This window comes from Amphibalanus amphitrite, unplaced genomic scaffold (assembly GCF_019059575.1).
Source record: "Amphibalanus amphitrite isolate SeventyFive unplaced genomic scaffold, NRLGWU_Aamphi_draft 000929F_arrow, whole genome shotgun sequence".
Lineage (NCBI taxonomy): Eukaryota > Metazoa > Arthropoda > Thecostraca > Balanomorpha > Balanidae > Amphibalanus > Amphibalanus amphitrite.
In genome coordinates, this window is record NW_024882423.1 from 175,479 (window position 1) to 194,382 (window position 18,904).

At 48.5% G+C, this 18,904-nt stretch overlaps 1 protein-coding gene across 3 annotated transcripts; it reads left to right on the plus strand.

Annotated features, from left to right (window-relative positions):
* Positions 1 to 1,264: 1,264 nt before the first annotated feature.
* On the plus strand, positions 1,265 to 16,452 carry LOC122368168 (fizzy-related protein homolog). 3 transcript variants are annotated; one of them, XM_043341859.1, is made up of 10 exons: positions 1,299 to 1,469; positions 4,395 to 4,415; positions 4,776 to 4,979; positions 5,219 to 5,404; positions 9,879 to 10,010; positions 10,428 to 10,616; positions 11,095 to 11,319; positions 11,639 to 11,771; positions 14,424 to 14,548; positions 15,072 to 16,452. In XM_043341859.1, the coding sequence occupies exons 3-10, from the start codon at positions 4,776 to 4,778 to the stop codon at positions 15,348 to 15,350; spliced, it is 1,473 nt and encodes a 490-aa protein (XP_043197794.1). In that variant the 5' UTR covers positions 1,299 to 1,469; positions 4,395 to 4,415; the 3' UTR covers positions 15,351 to 16,452. The 3 variants fall into 3 exon arrangements, with proteins under 3 accessions (XP_043197795.1, XP_043197796.1, XP_043197794.1); XM_043341860.1 differs by lacking the exon at positions 4,395 to 4,415 and having other exon boundaries at positions 1,265 to 1,473; XM_043341861.1 differs by lacking the exon at positions 4,395 to 4,415 and having other exon boundaries at positions 1,282 to 1,469.
* The last annotated feature ends 2,452 nt before the right edge of the window (positions 16,453 to 18,904 follow it).

Sequence of the window (18,904 nt, forward strand, 5' to 3'; positions counted from 1 at the left end):
CCCTCTTTGATTTGCGCCTGACCTTGGCCATAAGTTTGGCAGGCCAGATTTTATACTGGACCATTTTGAGTCAACTTTGAGAATTACATAACGTACAACGGTGGTACAATCGTTGCTATAGGTATAACACAGTTTACCGCTCCGGGTGTGAGGGAGGGGTGTGGGGCAATGAGTGCACTGACGTGGTGCCCTCGGAGGGCCGGTATGGGATTAAAGCTCAGCAACACCGGGCTTGTGTGGTGCCTTCGGTTATCGGTAGCACCCTCAGAATTGACCTTGACCTTTTGAGGTCAACATATAAGTGGTTCGATGCGGATTGACGAGAGGATCACGATGGTGTCCTTAATTTGTTCCTAGCTTCACCAATTCGAAAGTTATTCGAGAAAAACTCTCCCCATACCTATTTAGCGCCGCCATTTGGACGTTTTTGACCCCTCTGACGTCATCTTTGACCTAACCTGAAAATGACCTCAGTAAAAATTGTAGACCTTGTCCGTGCGTACCCCATGCCGTTTACCGCTTGTCACTATCTTGCTTCGTTCTCGAGATCTCAGGGGGAGGGGCGGCGGTCCCCCCGTCGGTTCTAAGTCGGCGCAGACCCTCGTCGGTCCGCGGGTTAAGCTCATTTGACTTTTTACCATTTCAATTTGACTTTTATCTTTTTGACTTTTTGCGGCTTTGAGTTTTGACTTTTTGCTTTTGACCTTTTGTATTTTTTTACTTTTGCTTATTTCACTTTTTGGCATTTGACTTTTTGTGTTTTGACTTTTCGTCTTTTGACTTTTTGTCATGTAATCGTCGGTGGGCGATATTTTGTATGAGGATCGCTTTTTCAAAATTGGGAAAAATTGTGTTTTTTAGTACCCAAGATTACTACCTACCTATTTATTCATTTTTTGATTTTTAGGGGTTAGAATGAAAAATCCAATAATTCGAAAATCTGAGATAGCAGTTGCAGTTTTGTAAGCACTTCCTCCAAATCCTTTTTTTTTTGTCTAAAATTGAAATAGCAGAACTTACCGACGTCACTCTGACGTCATTCGTGGCCAACCTATCATAGACTTTTGAAAAAAAATATTCTGGCAATAATGTGTAAAATTGACACCCATAGAGGTCCTGAAAAATCGGTGACGATATCTACGATACTTTACGAGATATCGACTGAAAAGGAGAAATAAGCCCATTCAAATTCAAATTGCGGGCATTGATGACGTCGATCGCGATGGTTCTGCGCAGGCGCATAAGGGCGTTGTTGTGAGCCTGCGTCACTACTTTCTGTGCGCCATTTACGTCGATGTTGTACGCGACCTTGAGAAAAAGTTTTGATTCAGCGATTTCACACGACTACGATCTGCGATTGTCGATCTGTTAAATGCCAAACTAGCCTTCAACATTTAATTCAAAACTTTTATTTATGTTCCTGGCATTCCTAACTACATTCAAGTTGTGCTAGCGTCGACAGAGAAAGAGTAGGTAAGTTGAACTCAAAGGAAGGCAGGTTTGGGCTCGTGGGTACGCGGGCCTGAAGACTTGAGTTTTTTTTTTTGGCCATTTCAATTTATTTTGAATGCTCGAAGACTTTCGACTGAAATTCCATGGCCCTATATACCCTGAAATTCCAACTGAATCACAGTCACTAGTGATGCACATGTTTTGAACCTTGTTGCTAAAACAGGGCAGCTACCAAAGTTGAAGTACGGCCCTCCAGCAAAAGAGTGGTTGGTTAGCCTATGTGCTTTTGGTGAAATAACTTTAAATGACAGAGACACTGCTGTAAAATGATTCAATAGAAATAAGAAGAGGGTTCGTGCACACATTTCGGCAGTGGTTTTCAACAGCCATTAGACGTATTCATCAATGCAGATCAACTATTGTGATGTTGGCAACCAACCACTTAATACCTGGAGGGCCGTACCTAGGTAGGTACCTACTTTTTCCATGAAAATTGCACATTATCTAATTAAGCATGCTGTATATAGTCCTGTGTACATTTGATAGGTGCAGCATGTCCCATGCTGCCCATGTTGCATGTAGGCTACATTCAAGTCGAGACTGCAAAGCGTGACAACTTGAACTGAGTGGACAAGTTCAAGTTGTATTAGCTCATAGTTGGGGTGAAAAATCTGCACCAGCCCACACCAATCAGACTGGTGATTTGCCCTGGCCTGGGCTGAGCAAGCCTTGGGACTTAAACCTCAAATTTAAAATTGTTTCTGCACTTTTATTAAGTAGGTGTAGGTACCTACTGGTGGAAACTGAAATAGAACTCCAGTCCAATCATTCTCCAGCCAAACCAATTTTTGTATCTTCCTTATATCTTTTTTTGACAATGTTGCATCAACTGAGTAATTCTGCATGGTACATGCATGGGCCTGCACTGACCACCATTCCGCGTAAAATTGCATCATATCATGGAGAATTGGAACCTCAGCTAGATGCCTCTAGTCAGTGTTAGAATTATCATTTTTGGTTGTGGTCCCAGAGAATAAAATTTTAACGAGATAACTGGTCAGCTTTTTGAACAACCAAGCACATCAACATGTGTGCCATACTTGACTATGACTATGTGTGACTAGAAATAAAATTCACAACTGAAAATGGTATATTCATATTTCCATGTATGCTTTCTAGTCTCTCACATGAATTGAAATATCAAAAATATTGCAGATGCTGGAGTATCAATTTGTGTAGGAGGATGCACTCTTTTGAACCCACCTGGGATACGATAAGTGTCTTGTTTCCAAGGCTGGCTGCCTCAATGAGATTAGTGCAATCTTGGTTCAAGAAAAATCGATCCTTTTCATGCAACTTGATAATGAAAAACAGTGTTGTTGACCACAGCATGGTCCAGTGCATCTTAAGAATAATAATAAAATGATTGTAAGTGATCACAAAGAATATTCAAAGCAGGAAAATCTTTTTAGGTTGTGACCTCAAATTCCTAGTGTGAATAGAAGGTGAAAACATTGAAATTTGGCCAAATAATTCCCTTAATATAATGATTCTGTTTTGTGTATGTGGAGGTTGTTATCACATTGAGTGGTTTGACCAGCTTCTGAGACCATCATAAAAAATGTACTAAAAAATTCAGGTTCTTCATCACTAAGTAGCTTGTGTGTTAACCCGCGCCCTGCTGGGGGGGGGGTGTTTGAACACCCCCCCTGTGGTTTTTCGCGAATATCTCAAAAACGGCGGCGCGGAGCGCCGCCGTTTTTGGTACACCTTATCATACATCAATTCTACACATGTTGTGAAAATTTCAGACCAAGGTCATTCAAGGTCAGGTCACCAGGTCACTCGAAGTGACCTCACCTCATAAAAAGTTTCAATGTCTGTCATAGCTACACCGAGTGACCGATCGCTTTGAAACTTTCAGCGATTGCTAAGAGCATTAGCATGTACAAAATGTATATCTCAGAATTTTGATATCGATGACCTAAGGTCAGGTCAATTTTGCGACCTCACCATTATAAGTCAATGGGAGAAAATTGAAATCGCCTGTTTTGGACGAAAGACATTATAAACACTCCCAAACACTGAATTACAAGTGGTTTAGACACACTGAACATGAAAATGGTGTCTGTGACCCCTGTTTATGCCCTGAGGTCATCTTAGGTCACGAATGGTATCTAACAGTTTTTCGCAAATAACTTTTGATAGAGGCATGCTAGAGCGATGAAAACACCTTAGATGTGTTCAGCTCGACGATACGGATCGACTGATATGCAACATGACCCTTTCCGGTCAGGTCATGACCTTGACCTGAGGTCAAATTTTCAAGTTGACCTTTCAAGGTCAAATTATAGTTCGTTCGATGCGTCTTGACGAGAGGAACACGATGCCGGTAAAAGTAAGCTCGTACAATGCTTGGGTCAAAAGTTATTGCAGAAAAACTGTTTCCGAAAAAATCGGCTATTTTTGCAGTTTTTGCCCCCTGCAGGCAAAACCGTTGACGTTAGGTCAAATCTGAGAAAATTACTCAGAAAGGGCGTTAATAGGGCTATCGAATGCGCTTTTCCGCGGCGCTGTAGCTCTATTGGTTCCCGAGTTATGCGTTGGCTTCTTGGAAATTTTCGACATTCGACCTGGAAATCGGTGAAAATTTGCCTTCAATGACCTCTGGTGACCTGACCTTTGACCTGACCAAAAAATTGACCGAAGTGATTTCCTCATTATTTTTGACGCTCTTTCGAACGCCGCCTTCCGCGTATCGCTACGTGGCCCAGGAGCCGAGTTAGAAGGGGGGGTGTTCAAACACCCCCCCCCCCCAGCAGGGCGTGGAAATCCAGGACCCCCAGCCGGGCGCGGGTTAACATGTGGTACATTGTTCAGATGTGTGGTGGCTACCCAAGCTTTTGGTGTCAAGTTCAGTCATAATATATTCTTGTTTGCAGCTGAAAGTGACAGGCAAACAAGTGAGTAACAGATTAATAATAGGAATAAATCATGCCTCCCTGGTCTGATTTGCTATGTAATATGCCAAAATAGATACCTTTTTTCATAATCTATTTCTCTTTTTCTTTTCTTTGTGCTGTCATGGTTGTTTTCCTACAAGCAAATTCAACTTTCCCCCAATCAGCCTACCCAAATTAAGTTATGGCATTACCCTTGTTGGAAGTTGGAGGCAGATTAATAGCAGATCACACCTGGGTTTGAACCTTTTGCTGATGGGGTCTGGTCTGTTTTTTTTTCATTTGCCTGCCTGTCCCTGTCTGTCTTTCTCAATCTGTGTCTCTACTCTTCTGTCTTTCCTCTCACTCATTCACCCTTCACAGATGGACCAGGAGTATGAGCGGCGCCTTGCGCGCACACCGACGCGTCCTTCGCTGGCCTCGCCCAGCAAGCGGCCGCCGCCGGCCAGCCCCACGGCGTCGCCGGTCAAATCTCCGGTCAGCTCTCCGCACAAGGAGCGTTATGGAGACCGCTTCATCCCAGCTCGCGCCGGTGCACGGTGGCACATCAACTTCAACAACGTTCAGGTGTGTACTGCTCTTGTGACACCAGTGGCTGTACTTAACACTTTCGTTATGTGTTTTCGTGTTTTTCCTTACCGAGGTTTCGTATTTGATAGTGTGATTGTTATTCTCTTTTAATTTGAGACTGTCCTGGACTCCCCTGATTTTCAATCTTAACGCAATAGCGCAGCTGATTTGAGTTCTCGTTATCCATGGCATCCCCGGTGTCGTTTGGCGTCACGCACATCCGCCACTCCCCGCAGGAGAACGCGCGGTCCATCTACGCGGCCCGTAAAGCACGCGACAACGAGTCGGGCAAGGACGGCCTGGCTTACACGTGCCTGCTGAAGAACGAGCTTCTGGACGCCGGCATCGACGACCTGCGCTCGCAGGAGGACGACAGCAGCCGGCGCGTCCTGTCGCCGGCCCAGTCGCAGAACATGCTGCACGTGAGTGCCAAGAGCGACATGGAGGGGTGGGAGAGGAACTGGATTGTGGTTTGGTGTGAAGATTAAGAAGCTCTCTCTTGGTCATCTGTCTGTTTGTCCCAGTAGTTATCGGTCCTAACGGAGCGCACTGTCCTGGCAGGACTGTCTGTCCTGCCAGGACCGATCCCGGTGGGCCGCACGGAACTATCTGACCGTCTGTCTATCTCTGTGTCCCTTCGGAACCGGTCCTGACGAACCTCACTGTACCACTGATCGTCTGCCTGTGTTTCATTTGCTCAGTACCGGTCGCGGCGGACCCTCATCAGCGAGCCGTCTGCTCCCCTACTGTACTGACCGTCTGTGCTTCTTTTGCTCAGCACCGGTCGCAGCAGACCCTCATCAGCGAGCCGTGCTCCCCGTAGGGTAGTGTGGGGTAATTTGAACATATTTTTACGTCTTCTCCGTTGTACCAAATTCCAGCTCAACCCTGGATGAAGAAAAATTGTTTCAGTAGCGCATGTGTCACTTGCTTTCACCATGCAAACCTCATTTTTGGACGAGCCGAGCATACCTTGAATAGCATAGCATCACTTCTCCAGCAAGTCACGGTGTGTTCAAATTGCCCCACCGTGGGGTAATTTGAACATACTGTCTTTACCTGCCATAAAAAAGATAGTCTCGCCAGCACCGATGTTGTTTGACCCATAAACAAATAGGCAGAGCAATTCTGCCGTCGGGAGGAAAAAAGCCGTAAGTCGCATTTTTATCGATTTTTCGTTTTTGATATCGTTGGAAAGCTCTTTTCATGATGCGTTTAATGGTACTGCTCAAAAGTGTGTACACTCAAAAATGAAAATATTATATATAATATAAAAATTCAAAAACGGATTTGTTACATCAGGGATAGCAAAACACGCAGGAAGAAAGCCGTATCCTTAAATTCGGCAGATACGGCATTTATACAAAATTTCAAACAAAGAATGTGGAACTGATAAGTCAGGAAGAAAGTCGTATCTTGTAGATACGGCTTTTATTTGATGGTGGCCTGTGAAATATGAGCCGAATCGTTGGTCCAGGCAGTTTGGAAGAAAGCCGTATCTACTCATTTAGCATGGCTTCGGCATATCCTGTACGGAACAGTTGAACATTTATACAAACATGCTACGTGATCGTAGCAATATGTGACCATTTATAGGGGAATTTTAATTGAAATAAAATAGGGAGTGAACTTGAGAAGTTTGAGGCCAACAGAACGTCTTTGCCAGCTCGGTGGTGTCAGCAGGGTGCCGGGCATTCAGTATTTTGATGTGCTAACCAGCCGGGAGCGCCAGTATAATCCGACCGTTCTTTTCCCCAGCTTCGTTTAAAATTCCAATAAAAAATATCCGACCTATAAGCCTCCCCCATGATTAATTTGGCCTCCCTGTCCCCACCCCACCCCACAACCAAAATAGCATCATGTTACGTTCGACCCAGTAATCATCATAGACATGCAGCTCGTAGCCGGCACGCTTAGTACGACGGCCTACAATCTTTGTCGTAAAACCGTTGAAGATATAGTTGAATACCGTGAAAGGTTGATTGCTATTGCCAACCTCGACACATTCATTGTGATAATTGTGACCACGCCCATGTATCTTTGGGACGTCATCCCCTGTCACTTCCATTCCTGGTCAATGACTTTACCGTCTTCTTTCCGGCTCCCTCATACCCATGATGCTCAATCATATTGGAAGTTTAGGCTACCTTGTAACACCCACACAAGCCCAACATTGTCATATTCTACGGGCAGCTGCCCAGAGCCTACCAGCACAGCTGTGGCCGGTGGAGGATGCAGCAAGGCGTACTGAATAGCCCTCTGCTCTGTTGCAGTAGGTGCTATAATCAGAGTCCTGTGAATACGAGTGCACATTGGGGGCCTTTTGAGGGTGCGCCCTCTAAAGGGCGTTCCCACAGACGTGTGGAGCTCTCAGCAGTCTAGCGATCTCCGACAATGAGGCGGCATTTGCTTACACCCTCAGCCGCGGCACAGTGCTGTCGCCCTAGATGTTTCGCACAGGCTTTGTAGATGCAGTTTCTTTACGGGAATTCCTGAAGTTCTTACACCATCCTCTATTTTGGTTCAGGAGCCGGGCGGTTCCGTGCTTGTAGCTGCGCACCACGTGACTTAACAGCGTCCCTTTTCCGGGAACCTTGTGTCCAGCTAATCAGCAACATTCCCACTCATCGTCTCTTGCCCCCTTGAAATGCTTTGAGGTCTGCAGATCGATGGGAAACTACACTATCTCTGTTCTCTCGACATTGTCGCCGTGGCTCCGGCGCAGCGGCAGACCGGCACACTCATCTCTCCGAATATATCGGTGGCTCAGAATTAAGAAACTCTGGAGTCCAGTGTAATCGAAAATTGAAACACCGTACAAACAAAGCATTCGTGATTCCCCTCGTCAGTTGCAGGCACGTAGCCAGGATTTTACTCAGGGAGGGGCCACAGGTCGCGGCCTAGTGTCGTGCCCCTCCAGAAAAGGAAAACTCCTCGGATTTGGCCCACTATCTCTTGGGGTGTGGTGCAGCTGTTTTTTTTTTTTAAATATTAAGTTTAATTCAATTTTTCGCCTTTAGAGGGGGGGCATGGCCCCTGTGCCCCCCCCCCCTTTGGCTACGTCCCTGGTCGGTTGGTCAAGCTGTCTTTTGATGGCACCCTGCGCAATCAGAATCCAAGAGCCTAAAGTTACGACAATAATGCGATTATGCATGGATGATGTAGTTTAAAATGAGTATCATGTTTGTTTTTGTATCGAACGTTCAATTAAATATCCATACTTGAGAGCTGAAGCAGTGGAACGGAACCAGCAGCGGAACTGATTTAGTACTGTCATGAACTAATATGCTGTCAATACAAATGCAGCGGTGATACTGCTTTTTGATGACAATATGATTAAACACAAATGGCGATACGGCTTTATTCCCGATCGGTTAACCAATGTATCAGACATACGGCTTTTTTCATGACAGTATTGCTCAGGTGTCTCGTACGATGCGGCTTTCTTCCACGATACGGCTTTTTTCGTGAAAGAAAGATTCCGAAAACTCGGGGTTGAATTGGAAGCAAAAAAGTTTTTCGCCTTTTGCTTTTAGGTTAAAATAATTATCCTTTTATAACCACTTTCATTGGATGTAAAATTTCTTTCCGATCACTGCAGTATGTTTTGTTTCGTTATTGAGCAAAGTTAACGCATTTTATAACAAAAAACGCGTTTTTGCTTCTCCTGAACAATTTTCAATTCGAAAAAGTGCCCCAGATACGGCTTTTTTCCTCCCGACGGCAGAATTCTAAAAATACCATCATTTGAAAAATCAACACAACAACAAAAATAAGAGTTGCAGAGTATCAATATCTGCACGCTGCACACCGGTCAGTTGACAGAATTCGCCTCTCTTCAATTAACAGAACGTCTATCATCTCCGTTCGATAAAAACTCTACCAAACCTTACTTCATCTGTTATAGTGGTGCCAATCGGAACCTGGACATTCGGAGTTCCGATTCTTTATAATGTCCAATTCAGAATTGATTGCACAAAGGTATAGAAGTCTGGACAACGTTGGACGATGGCCTGCCACACTTAAGCATTTTTATCAAGTGATCGTGCGTAGCATTGATTGGCGAATGGAAAGCTTGTTAAGCTCTCAATATAATGAACACTTTTCGGCTGGTAAAATTACATGATAAGCAATATAAATGACGGTTTTGAGTGTTGATAGCTGCATAATTTTCGGACATATTTGGACAAATAATCGACTTTAACATTTTTGGATGGAAAATCAACGAAAATGCCAGACATTAGACGGATATTAGACGTAAATTTTCTAAAACTGGCATCACTTATCTGCTACTGCTTTGGGTCAAAAATATTGGCAAAAAAAAAAAACTGGGAGCGTTGTTTTTTCGGAGCTATCCCTGTCTTCATTGAAATTCTCACACTATGTTCAAATTACCCCACGCTAAAAGTTATCTTGCAATTTTTAAAAACAGGGTTTAAAAGCAAATTTCTTGGATTGAAGGCACTGATTAGGTCATTGTACAACAAAAGCCGTTGCGTATTAGGCGCTAGCAATGCAAGATTTTGCGCTGCAATGAAGTTGCAATGACGTGTTGTTAGGCGTTTATCCTTGCGAAATTGATTTTTTACACTGTGCGTCAACATCTTCATTCCCTGAAACTTTAAACCCCGTTCATATGATAGCCCTTTTAATTACGATAATTTCTCTCATTGGTCTTATTGTCATGCCACTTATGGATTTTCCGTAATTTTGTGTTATTCACACTATGTTCAAATTGCCCCACATGTTCAAATTACCCCACCCTACCCTGCTGAACTGACCGTCTGTGCTTCTTTTGCTCAGTGCCGGTCGCAGCGGACCTCCATCAGCGAGCTATACTTCCCTACTGTACTGACCATACAGCTGACTGTCTGTCTGTCTGTTTGTGTTCTTCAGTACCGGTCGCGGCGGACCCTGATCAGCGAACCGTGCTCCCCGTACTCGCTGTCTCCGGTCAGTGGTCCCAGCCAGGCGCTCCTTAGGTCTCCCAGGAAAGCCGTACGGAAAATCTCCAAGGCGCCCTTCAAGGTGAGTGACCACATACCAGCCAGCCACGAGTGGTTTGATGGTGTGTGTCTCAGGCTACACTCTTCAGAGGGATAGGGCGTAAACCACATTTTATTTACGGTTTTCGGTATTCGCTGCTAAATATATCAATGTAATTGTTATATCGTGTCATACCTGCGAAATTCAAGGCCGCAGTTATTGGTGTTTTGACAGTTTACTACCTCACCTATGTCTTCCGTCGCCGCTGAATACCGTGCCTTCTGTCGTCACTGCCCTTTCTCCTGTCATCCCTGCCTGTCACCGGCCTCTTCAGCACACCTGAGTCTGCTCTTCACTAATGACCGTGTTCCCTAACCACCCGTAACGGGTAACCATATTCTATAGCCTTACCCCGACTCCCCCTGACCACTCTATGTAACCTCCCCGTCCCTCACATAGGTCCTGGACGCGCCGGAGCTGCAGGACGACTTCTACCTGAACCTGGTGGACTGGTCGGCGCTGAACGTGGTCTGCGTCGGCCTGGGCCACTGCGTCTACCTGTGGTCGGCGCACACCAGTCAGGTGACGCGCCTGTGCGACCTGGCCGCCGACGGCGACTCGGTCACCTCTGTCTCCTGGAACGAGCGGGTCAGTCGAACGGACGGGTGGGTGGGGAGGGGAGGAAGAGACGGGTTCTTAGGGAGTGCCAGGGATGAGAGGGAGAGACAGGGGTTGGAGGGAAGGGGTTACGGCCTAAAGGATCTTTCAGGGGTTTGAAAGATCGTTCAGGGGCCCGAGGGACCCGATTGACGAGTAGGGTTCTGGGAAGCACTATGTGACTAGATGAAGAGGGGCTACGGAAGTGTTGAGTCAGATTCCTAAGGTAATGGTCCGCTATGCTATCAGATGGTATCTCTATCATATTTGGAGTTATCGGGTGTTTGCTGCTTAATCAGTGATTCAGTACTAAAAGCCACCGTAGTGGTCAGTGGCTCAACGAAGTACAGAATATACGCCGCTCCACGTCGTTGTCTATCGTGCAACATGGACATATTTATATCTACGCCACCCACATTCTATCACTGTCTCCCAAGTCTGACACATTTCTCTCTCCTCGCGCCGGCAGGGTAATCTCATCTCCGTGGGCACCAACAAGGGCTACGTGCAGGTGTGGGACGTGGCGCAGGCCAAGCGGCTGAACCAGCTGGCTGGCCACACGGCGCGCGTGGGCGCCCTGGCTTGGAACGGTGACACCCTGTGCTCGGGCAGTCGGGACCGGGTGATCCTGCAGAGGGACGTCCGACTGCCGAGCACCGTGCCGGAGAGAAAGATGACCGGGCATCGACAGGAGGTGAGTTGAGAGGGAGAGACAGATAGCGGAAGGAGAATAATGGGAGAGGTTGGGAATGGAGACAGAACGGAGGGAAAGTTACAAAGGGATTGGGAAGGGAGGAGGATGATTTGTGATTTTAGGACGGCCGGATTTCAGAGGTCATCGGTGGTTACAAAGGAAAAGGCAAATCAGAGCTGGTTGTAAAAACGTTGGTGGCGCCCTCGCTGTGTTGCCTGCTGTCGGTACAGAGGGTTCTCAGTCCGCCATTCTTCGGTTGAGCGCTGGTGTCGTTTCAGTCGTTCCCGCTCTCACATGAACCCCTCACGTCCTGTCACAGGTGTGTGGCCTCAAGTGGTCCCCGGATAACCAGTACCTGGCCTCCGGCGGCAACGACAACAAGCTTTACGTGTGGAACATGCACTCGACCACACCCGTGCAGACCTACACCGAGCACATCGCCGCCGTCAAAGGTACTGTGGGCGGTCGGGAGGACGTAAGGAAAGAGGGTTTGTACGGCTGGGTGGCGAGGGGTGTCACCGGGTAAAGGTCTCCTGCTTCTGTATCTGTGTGCTGTACCAACAAAGCGACACTTGGGATGAGTTTCAGTTCAATCTCCTTCTCTGTCATTTAACCTGTCCCTGTACAACTCTGCCGTCCAAAGCCAAAACACCGCATCCCAGGTTTTTCAAATTTTACAGGAGAACGATTTTAAGCTTTCTTACTTTGAGGTGTGATTTCTATGTGAAGGAATCAACATTCCGTGATAGGAAAAAGACCATTAGAATTGTCTGATCTTGCAGAATTGATACATTTATTCAAATTTCATAGTAATCATTATCATTTTACTTAGCATTCGATATGGTGTTTTGGCTTGGTTTGTATGTAAATTTCGTGCCTTTTCGCGAAGCAAAAACACCGTATCGCGTTTTATGCCCCAATACGGTGTTTTGCCTTGGATGACCTCCAAGTTACGGTAAAGTTGAAGCATACAGTTTACATGATGGAATGATCCATCGACAATTGCCAGCATTCGGAATAATCGATGCTGCATCATGTGTAGGAAATAGGCGGGTCTATATGGAGTTGGCGACAAAATTCACGAATAATTAGAGGAATGTTCTAGGGTCAAAGACATTTCAGCAATACCTGCCAGGCTATCACGTGGGCAAAGTAAATAAGATCGAAGCTACTTTGAATGCAGCAAACAGGCGGCCCACCTCACTTTAGGCAAGGAAGCCAGTGGCGAATATCGAAGAGAGGCCGATCGTGATTGGGCTGACGACGGGGTGACGGTGACGGTGTCAGTATGATGAAAGAGGTGATGATACATACGATTAGGTCTGGCCATGCTCCTTCGTCCCTGGCTTACGTGTCTTCAACTGAACAGCGTGGCAATGCCCGAGAACACCCGCAGCGTCAGAAAGGACTGCTATCATGTGGTGTCCGTTTGCATCGTCTGGGACGACGGGTGTAGCCGGACGTGGAACTGGTGGAGATATCTGGACGTGGCAGGTGGCTGCATCACTTTTTTGCTTGAAACTTGTGACTTTCACCCAGTCTACAAAGGGGAGAGCGGAATGTGTTTGATGACGGAGAGTCGGAGACTGAAGACAAGCCGAGGGGGCGAACGTTTGATGCGTACATCGGGCTTTTCTACAAATTGGCTACAATAAGAAGACGGTGCTAAAAATAGTTAAATGAAGCAACGGAAGTTTTGCCATCTTCTAGTTATAGGAAAGTCTGAGTTCCACGCATATTCAAGCGTTCACTGGCCGCTTTCACAGGTACCGAAACCAACTGATTTCTGATTCGGTTTTGGGTTAACTTACCTGGCACGGCTACGACATCGGCATTCATGCCGGTGTTTTCAGATTAGATCGACTTTAGCGTCAGTCTGGATTGTGAGGTGGTTCGATTGCACACTGAACACTGAACAGCATCCATCAGCGTCCACTTTTGGACTGTGTGAAAGACCCAAGTTACAAGCAAAAAGTAAATACCAGATACCTCCACCAGTTCAGCGTCCGGCTACACCTCCCAGACGATGCAAACGGACACCACATGATAACAGTCCTTTCTGACGCTGCGGGTGTTCTCGGGCATTGCCACGCTGTTCAGTTGAAGACACGTAAGCCAGGGACGAAGGAGCATGGCCAGACCTAATCGTATGTATCATCACCTCTTTCATCATACTGACACCGTCATCGTCACCCCGTCGTCAGCCCAATCACGATCGGCCTCTCTTCGATATTCGCCACTGGCTTCCTTGCCTGAAGTGAGGTGGACCGCCTGTTTGCTGCATTCAGAGCAGCCTCGATCTGAGCCACTTCGCCCACGTGATAGTGTGGCAGGTTAATTGCTCTAACCGGCTTACATCTTTAAATATTATTCCTCTAAAAATTGTGTCGTTATTATTCTCGCCGTCAATTTTGTCTTGAATTTCATATTGGGTAGCTTATTTCCGAAACACGTTGAATCATTCGTGCCAAAAGAGTGTATCTCAAGGTGATGGGGATTTACCGACACCAACCTATGCCAAAATACCGCATATCAGTCAATACGGTGTTTTTGTCACTGGTTTTGTCGGAAATCTCGTTCGAAATCAAAGCCAGAAGACCGCATCGCACGTGAAACGGTGGCATGAAGTGGCATAGGTTCAGCGTCCGCCAAGGCCAAAAGACCACATCGCTGTGATACGGTGTTTTGGCATGAGTTGACGACTTGAAACAACTGATGAATTTCACAATCACACTCCATACGGCATTTTGGTGGCACCAAGTAGCTAAATCATGGTTTATCCACAAAAGCCATAACACCTTATCGAATATAATAAAAAATATATTTTTGATACAAAACTATAAATGGTACAGCTAAACGCAGCGTCAAAAATGGATTGTCCTGGTACCAAAAACCATATTTCGGAAAAAATGGCCCATACGGTGTTTTGGCTTTGGACGGCAGAACTGTCTCATGCCTCGCTTAGTTGTTTTTCCGCTCCGTTGTCACGTCCGCCGATGTGTTGGCCGGTGTCTCGCTAACCCTGCCCATACTGAGCACCATGATCAGCCCCCTGACCTGACCTGACCTGACCTGACCTTACCTTACCTGACCTGTCCCCACAGCGATCGCCTGGTCTCCGCACCAGCACGGTCTGCTGGCCAGCGGCGGCGGTACGGCCGACAAGTGTATCCGCTTCTGGAACACGCTCACAGAGCAGCCCATGCAGTGTGTGGATACCGGATCCCAGGTGAGACAAGGAGGGGACAGGGAAGGTAGGGGGATGGAGGGACGAACACGCTGACCGAACAGCCCATGCAGTGTGTGGATACCGGATCCCAGGTGAGACAAGGAGGGGACTGAGGGAGGGGCAGGGAACGTAGGGAGGAAGGGAGGAGACGTGCTGACGGAGCAGACTAACTAGCAGCCGTGCATGCGGTGTGTGGATACTGGCTCCCAGGTGACACATGATAGGGAGATAGGGTGGAACAGGGAACACGTTGACCGAGCAGCCTATTAAATTATACATTGTAATCAGTAATGACATCCGGGCTCTCATAAAACGAAAACGAACAGGCGTGCGATTTTCTGGCTAAGAGCAGCGGACTTCTGCCGTTCACTCCACGACTGCAAGACCATCGATCGGTTTTTGGTAACTGATGTGATTGTGAGTTCTTCTGATGTAAAAGTACATTTCTGAGGACGTGGTCATCATTCATGGCCGCTGTCCTGTCTCCCTCCATCATCTGACCCCCCTCTCCCTCCCACCTCAGGTGTGTAACCTGTCGTGGTCGAAGCACGCCTCGGAGCTGGTGAGCACGCACGGCTACTCGCAGAACCAGATCCTGGTGTGGAAGTACCCGGGCCTCAGCCAGGTGGCCAAGCTGACCGGGCACACGTACCGCGTGCTCTACCTGGCCATGTCGCCCGACGGGGAGGCCATCGTCACCGGCGCCGGTGACGAGACGCTCCGCTTCTGGAACATCTTCAGCAAGGCGCGCAGCCAGAAGGAGTCCAAGTCGGCGCTGAACCTGTTCACCAGTATCCGGTGAAGCGGTGAGGGCATAGGAGGGCGGCCGGCGGCGCGTCAGGGCGCGGCCTGACCGACGCTATCCGCCCGGCGAATACCAAAGGCTTTAGGAGAAGAAAGGTATGACAGAACTGTATCGAGTTATTTTTGACTGGTTTTCAGCTACGAACAGCAACATTATGTTTATTTATGGTTATTTGTGTCTGAGTTGGTTTGTCGCGTGGTGTGTCGGGCGGGAGGGGGTGTTGTTTTTTGTTTCGCTGGCTGACTACGTCGGCCGGTTGCGGCGGCTAGCCGCAGTTCAGAATCTGAGTCGCTAGCGACAGAAATTGGGACGGGGCGCGGCCCGCGCCGGCGGTGGGGGTTCCCGCGGGACGGCGAGCCAGCCCACTGCGACGGCCGGGTAACGCCCACATACGTATCGTATTTCAAGTACAGATATTGTCGACATACTGATGCCGAGTTGTAATCGCGTGTGTTTATATTTCTTGCGAATATGTTTGATTGGGTTTAGTTGCCGTTAGCGCATGCGCAGATAGTCAATTCCGTGTGGTTTGCAGCGTACCGCAGAAACTGCCAGGACAATCACAGCACAACGTTTGAGTTTGTATCGAGTACGCCGAACGCCTCTCTCTTTCTCCGACCGCGAACCGACTGACCCCAACCGGGGTCGACAGGGCGGGCTGTCTAGCCGCTCAGCGTCCGTGCAATTCGAAAGCCACGCTCCCATTGTCGCGACAGTGAAGCTGGCTGGGTAACCGCCCGTTTGACGGTAATAGCAAAGCGTAACAGCTGCCACTAAAGGTTTAACTTTTTGTTCATATGACTCTCGACCATTCCTGCATTACCGTCGAGCGAAAATCCCGAGTTTGAAGCGATTGATGCGATTTCTGGTGACCCGCCGGCCGGTACCAGGCTGGCGAACCGCTGCGTTTGTGTGCGTGTGTGCTGTGCTGTGTGCATTGCGTGTGCGTGTGCTACCCTTTTTCTACGATTCACTGACGCTTTATGTCTGATAGATTTGTGGACTTATTGCGGCGATACGGTCGCGAGATGCTTACGTTAGTCGGGACTTATGGCAAATATCCGAGCGCTAAGCGTAATACAACTGACTGGCGTGCATAGCGTGTTATGGATGTGGATTGTCTCCGAGAATAGCTTTTGTAACTATCCACTACGATATGATCGTACTTCATAGCTAGTGCGATGGCAGTGGAGCCGTTTCGGCTGCGCTCCTGGCGGGGATTACGACTGCTGGGGACAGTTGGGGGGAGGGGCAGTGCTCGGCTGTGCTCGTCGGGGCTTCACGGGCTGCACGGCGGCGGCCGGGCGGATCGATCCGCCCTGGCCCAGAGTCCGCGTCCGCCGGCGGGCCGGTGATAGCCGGCGCCGGCCCGGTGCTGTGTGATGGCCCTGCGCGCCTCGGGCCGACCCGCCTGGAGTGGTGCCCTGCGAGCCAGCCCCGTGTCGAGCGGTAGGTGAGACGCCGAGCGGGACGGGACGGGGGGACTCATGGAGATCGCCGGGTGTTAGCTCGACTTGCTTATAGTACGAACTGTCATTGGTATATTTGCCCACTTTTTAAGTTTTTAAGAACTCTGAACTGGCTCGCACTTTACGTACCCATTGGTTGGCATTCCAAGTGTCCAATGTCCACGTTTTCGCCATTCGTATGCGTATTTACCGTTGCGAGCGGCCGGCAATAATCTCCCTTTGTGGGCTCTGTATTCGTGTTCTCTCGTTCTATCCTGTACCCTCTCCCCCGTGCCAAGAATAGCCGTCTCGGTGGCCGCCGGAACCGTCTAACCGATTATGCCCTGCCATAACAGCGGCTTTACGAATCGACCTGACATCCCGGTATTGTGATTGTGAAACGGTTCACCGATAGCACCTTTGTGGACGAGAACTGTGACAGTGTGGCATCGTCTCAATGCGCGTCACGAGCCTGAGTCAGCCTCCATGACTGCATCTCAGCACTGCCAGTCGCCACGCGCGTCGGTTCGCACTCTTGCCGTGCACGCGGTCACCCATAACAGCCCTGCCGTCCGCGTTTATAAACAGAGCCGCTCGCGTGCTGACACGTGGTCGCGTGTGGAGAGGCCGTCACCACAGGTGGCCGCGGGGCGCTCCGATAACGCCGCCTATCGCCGGTATCAGTGAGAAGGAACGTCGGTCAGCTGGGGCGGACTCTGTACCTTCGAACGACTGGGTGTTGATCGAGACACTGCTGGCCCGCGGGTGAGACGTGGCGACGAACTAGCTTGCATGATAAATTATCATAACTTCCGGCTTAGTGGTCGTGAAATGTGACTGGTTGCTGCTCCGTGGCCGATGATACAACTGTCAAACAGCGGCCTCGTTCAACCATCAGTAAATCGGCAGTCCGCCTTTAAATGTCGCAGCGTGATAGCCAAAGTGCGAGAGGTGTCACATTCAAGTGGCTGGTCCCGATAAAGTTCGGTACGTACGTACTTCCTGAACGTTATGTTTAATTCCGGTCAATGACGCCCTCCGCCCCCCTCCCCCCCCCCCACCGCCACAGTGGCTCCAATTCTGCCGCCGGTCCGGTGAGCCTAAGCACCCACAGTAACGCATCTCAGTCTTGACAGTGCTTCGTTAGCCGCGGCACTAGGCAACCGCGCAGCTCGCTGCTCCTGAGGTGACAACGCTACCGCGGCGAGATGAGGGACGCGATCACGCGTGAGGGAGGCGAGGCGCTGAGCACCTTTGTGGCTGCCGCAGCACAGCCGCCGCGTTAGCCGGCTGACGCCTGCGACCTGCTCTCGACGGATCGATCCGCGGGTTTCGAGCATCGGCTCGGGCTCGGAAAATCGGCAAATCCTCGAATCTCAAGGCGTGGTCGAAGAGATGTGCGCGATGCGACATGGATTGAAATCGACTGAGCGAGCCATGTCAGCTGATGGGTGGATTTCTGAAATCTCGATCGCGAGTCATGCCGTTTGCGGATAGGTCATAGCGTGTGCTAAGACCACCGACCACGGACCACGGTCGTAGAGCTAACTGGCAGCTAAGGCTTGGGCGGAACCATCTATTCCATCCGATGGGAAAATTCCGAGTAGGTGGCAGAATAAAGTCAAGTCCCAACCAATTACCATGTAAGGAAACGGCATGGCCCAAAACGACTTGGATTACCACACCTGGTGATTGGCGATTGCCTTTGCCTCGTTTCGTTCGGCCATGCCATTGAGTAGGTACATTGACATGGCGATCAAGCCGTTTTCGTGTACGCACCTCCTGACGGTCAATGCCACTGGGCCCGCCGAGTAACACCTGTCAAATACATGATTGGTAATAATGTCTATTTATTCCCTTTTTTGGAAGTGGGTAATCGCCTGAAACGCTGTGCGCCAATAATAGTAATGAAGGAGTCACATAAATGCGAACTCTGTCGATTCGTTCCCTCACATTGGTGTTCTTGAGAAAAAATTAAAGTAAAAGGGTACATCAAAACATTTGAATTATTATAAAATAATATTTCAAACAATGAATTTTTCTATTTTTTATTCATTGTTCGAAATTAGTCGGAAAATTGTTCATTACCGACTCCAAAGTATT

Coding starts and splice junctions, on each gene's coding strand:
- LOC122368168 (XM_043341860.1), top strand. CDS start 4,776: ATGGACCAGGAGTATGAGCGGCGCCTTGCGCGCACACCGACGCGTCCT. Junction 10,011..10,427: donor TCTCCAAGGCGCCCTTCAAG/GTGAGTGACCAC, acceptor TCCCTCACATAG/GTCCTGGACGCGCCGGAGCT. Junction 10,617..11,094: donor CTGTCTCCTGGAACGAGCGG/GTCAGTCGAACG, acceptor TCGCGCCGGCAG/GGTAATCTCATCTCCGTGGG.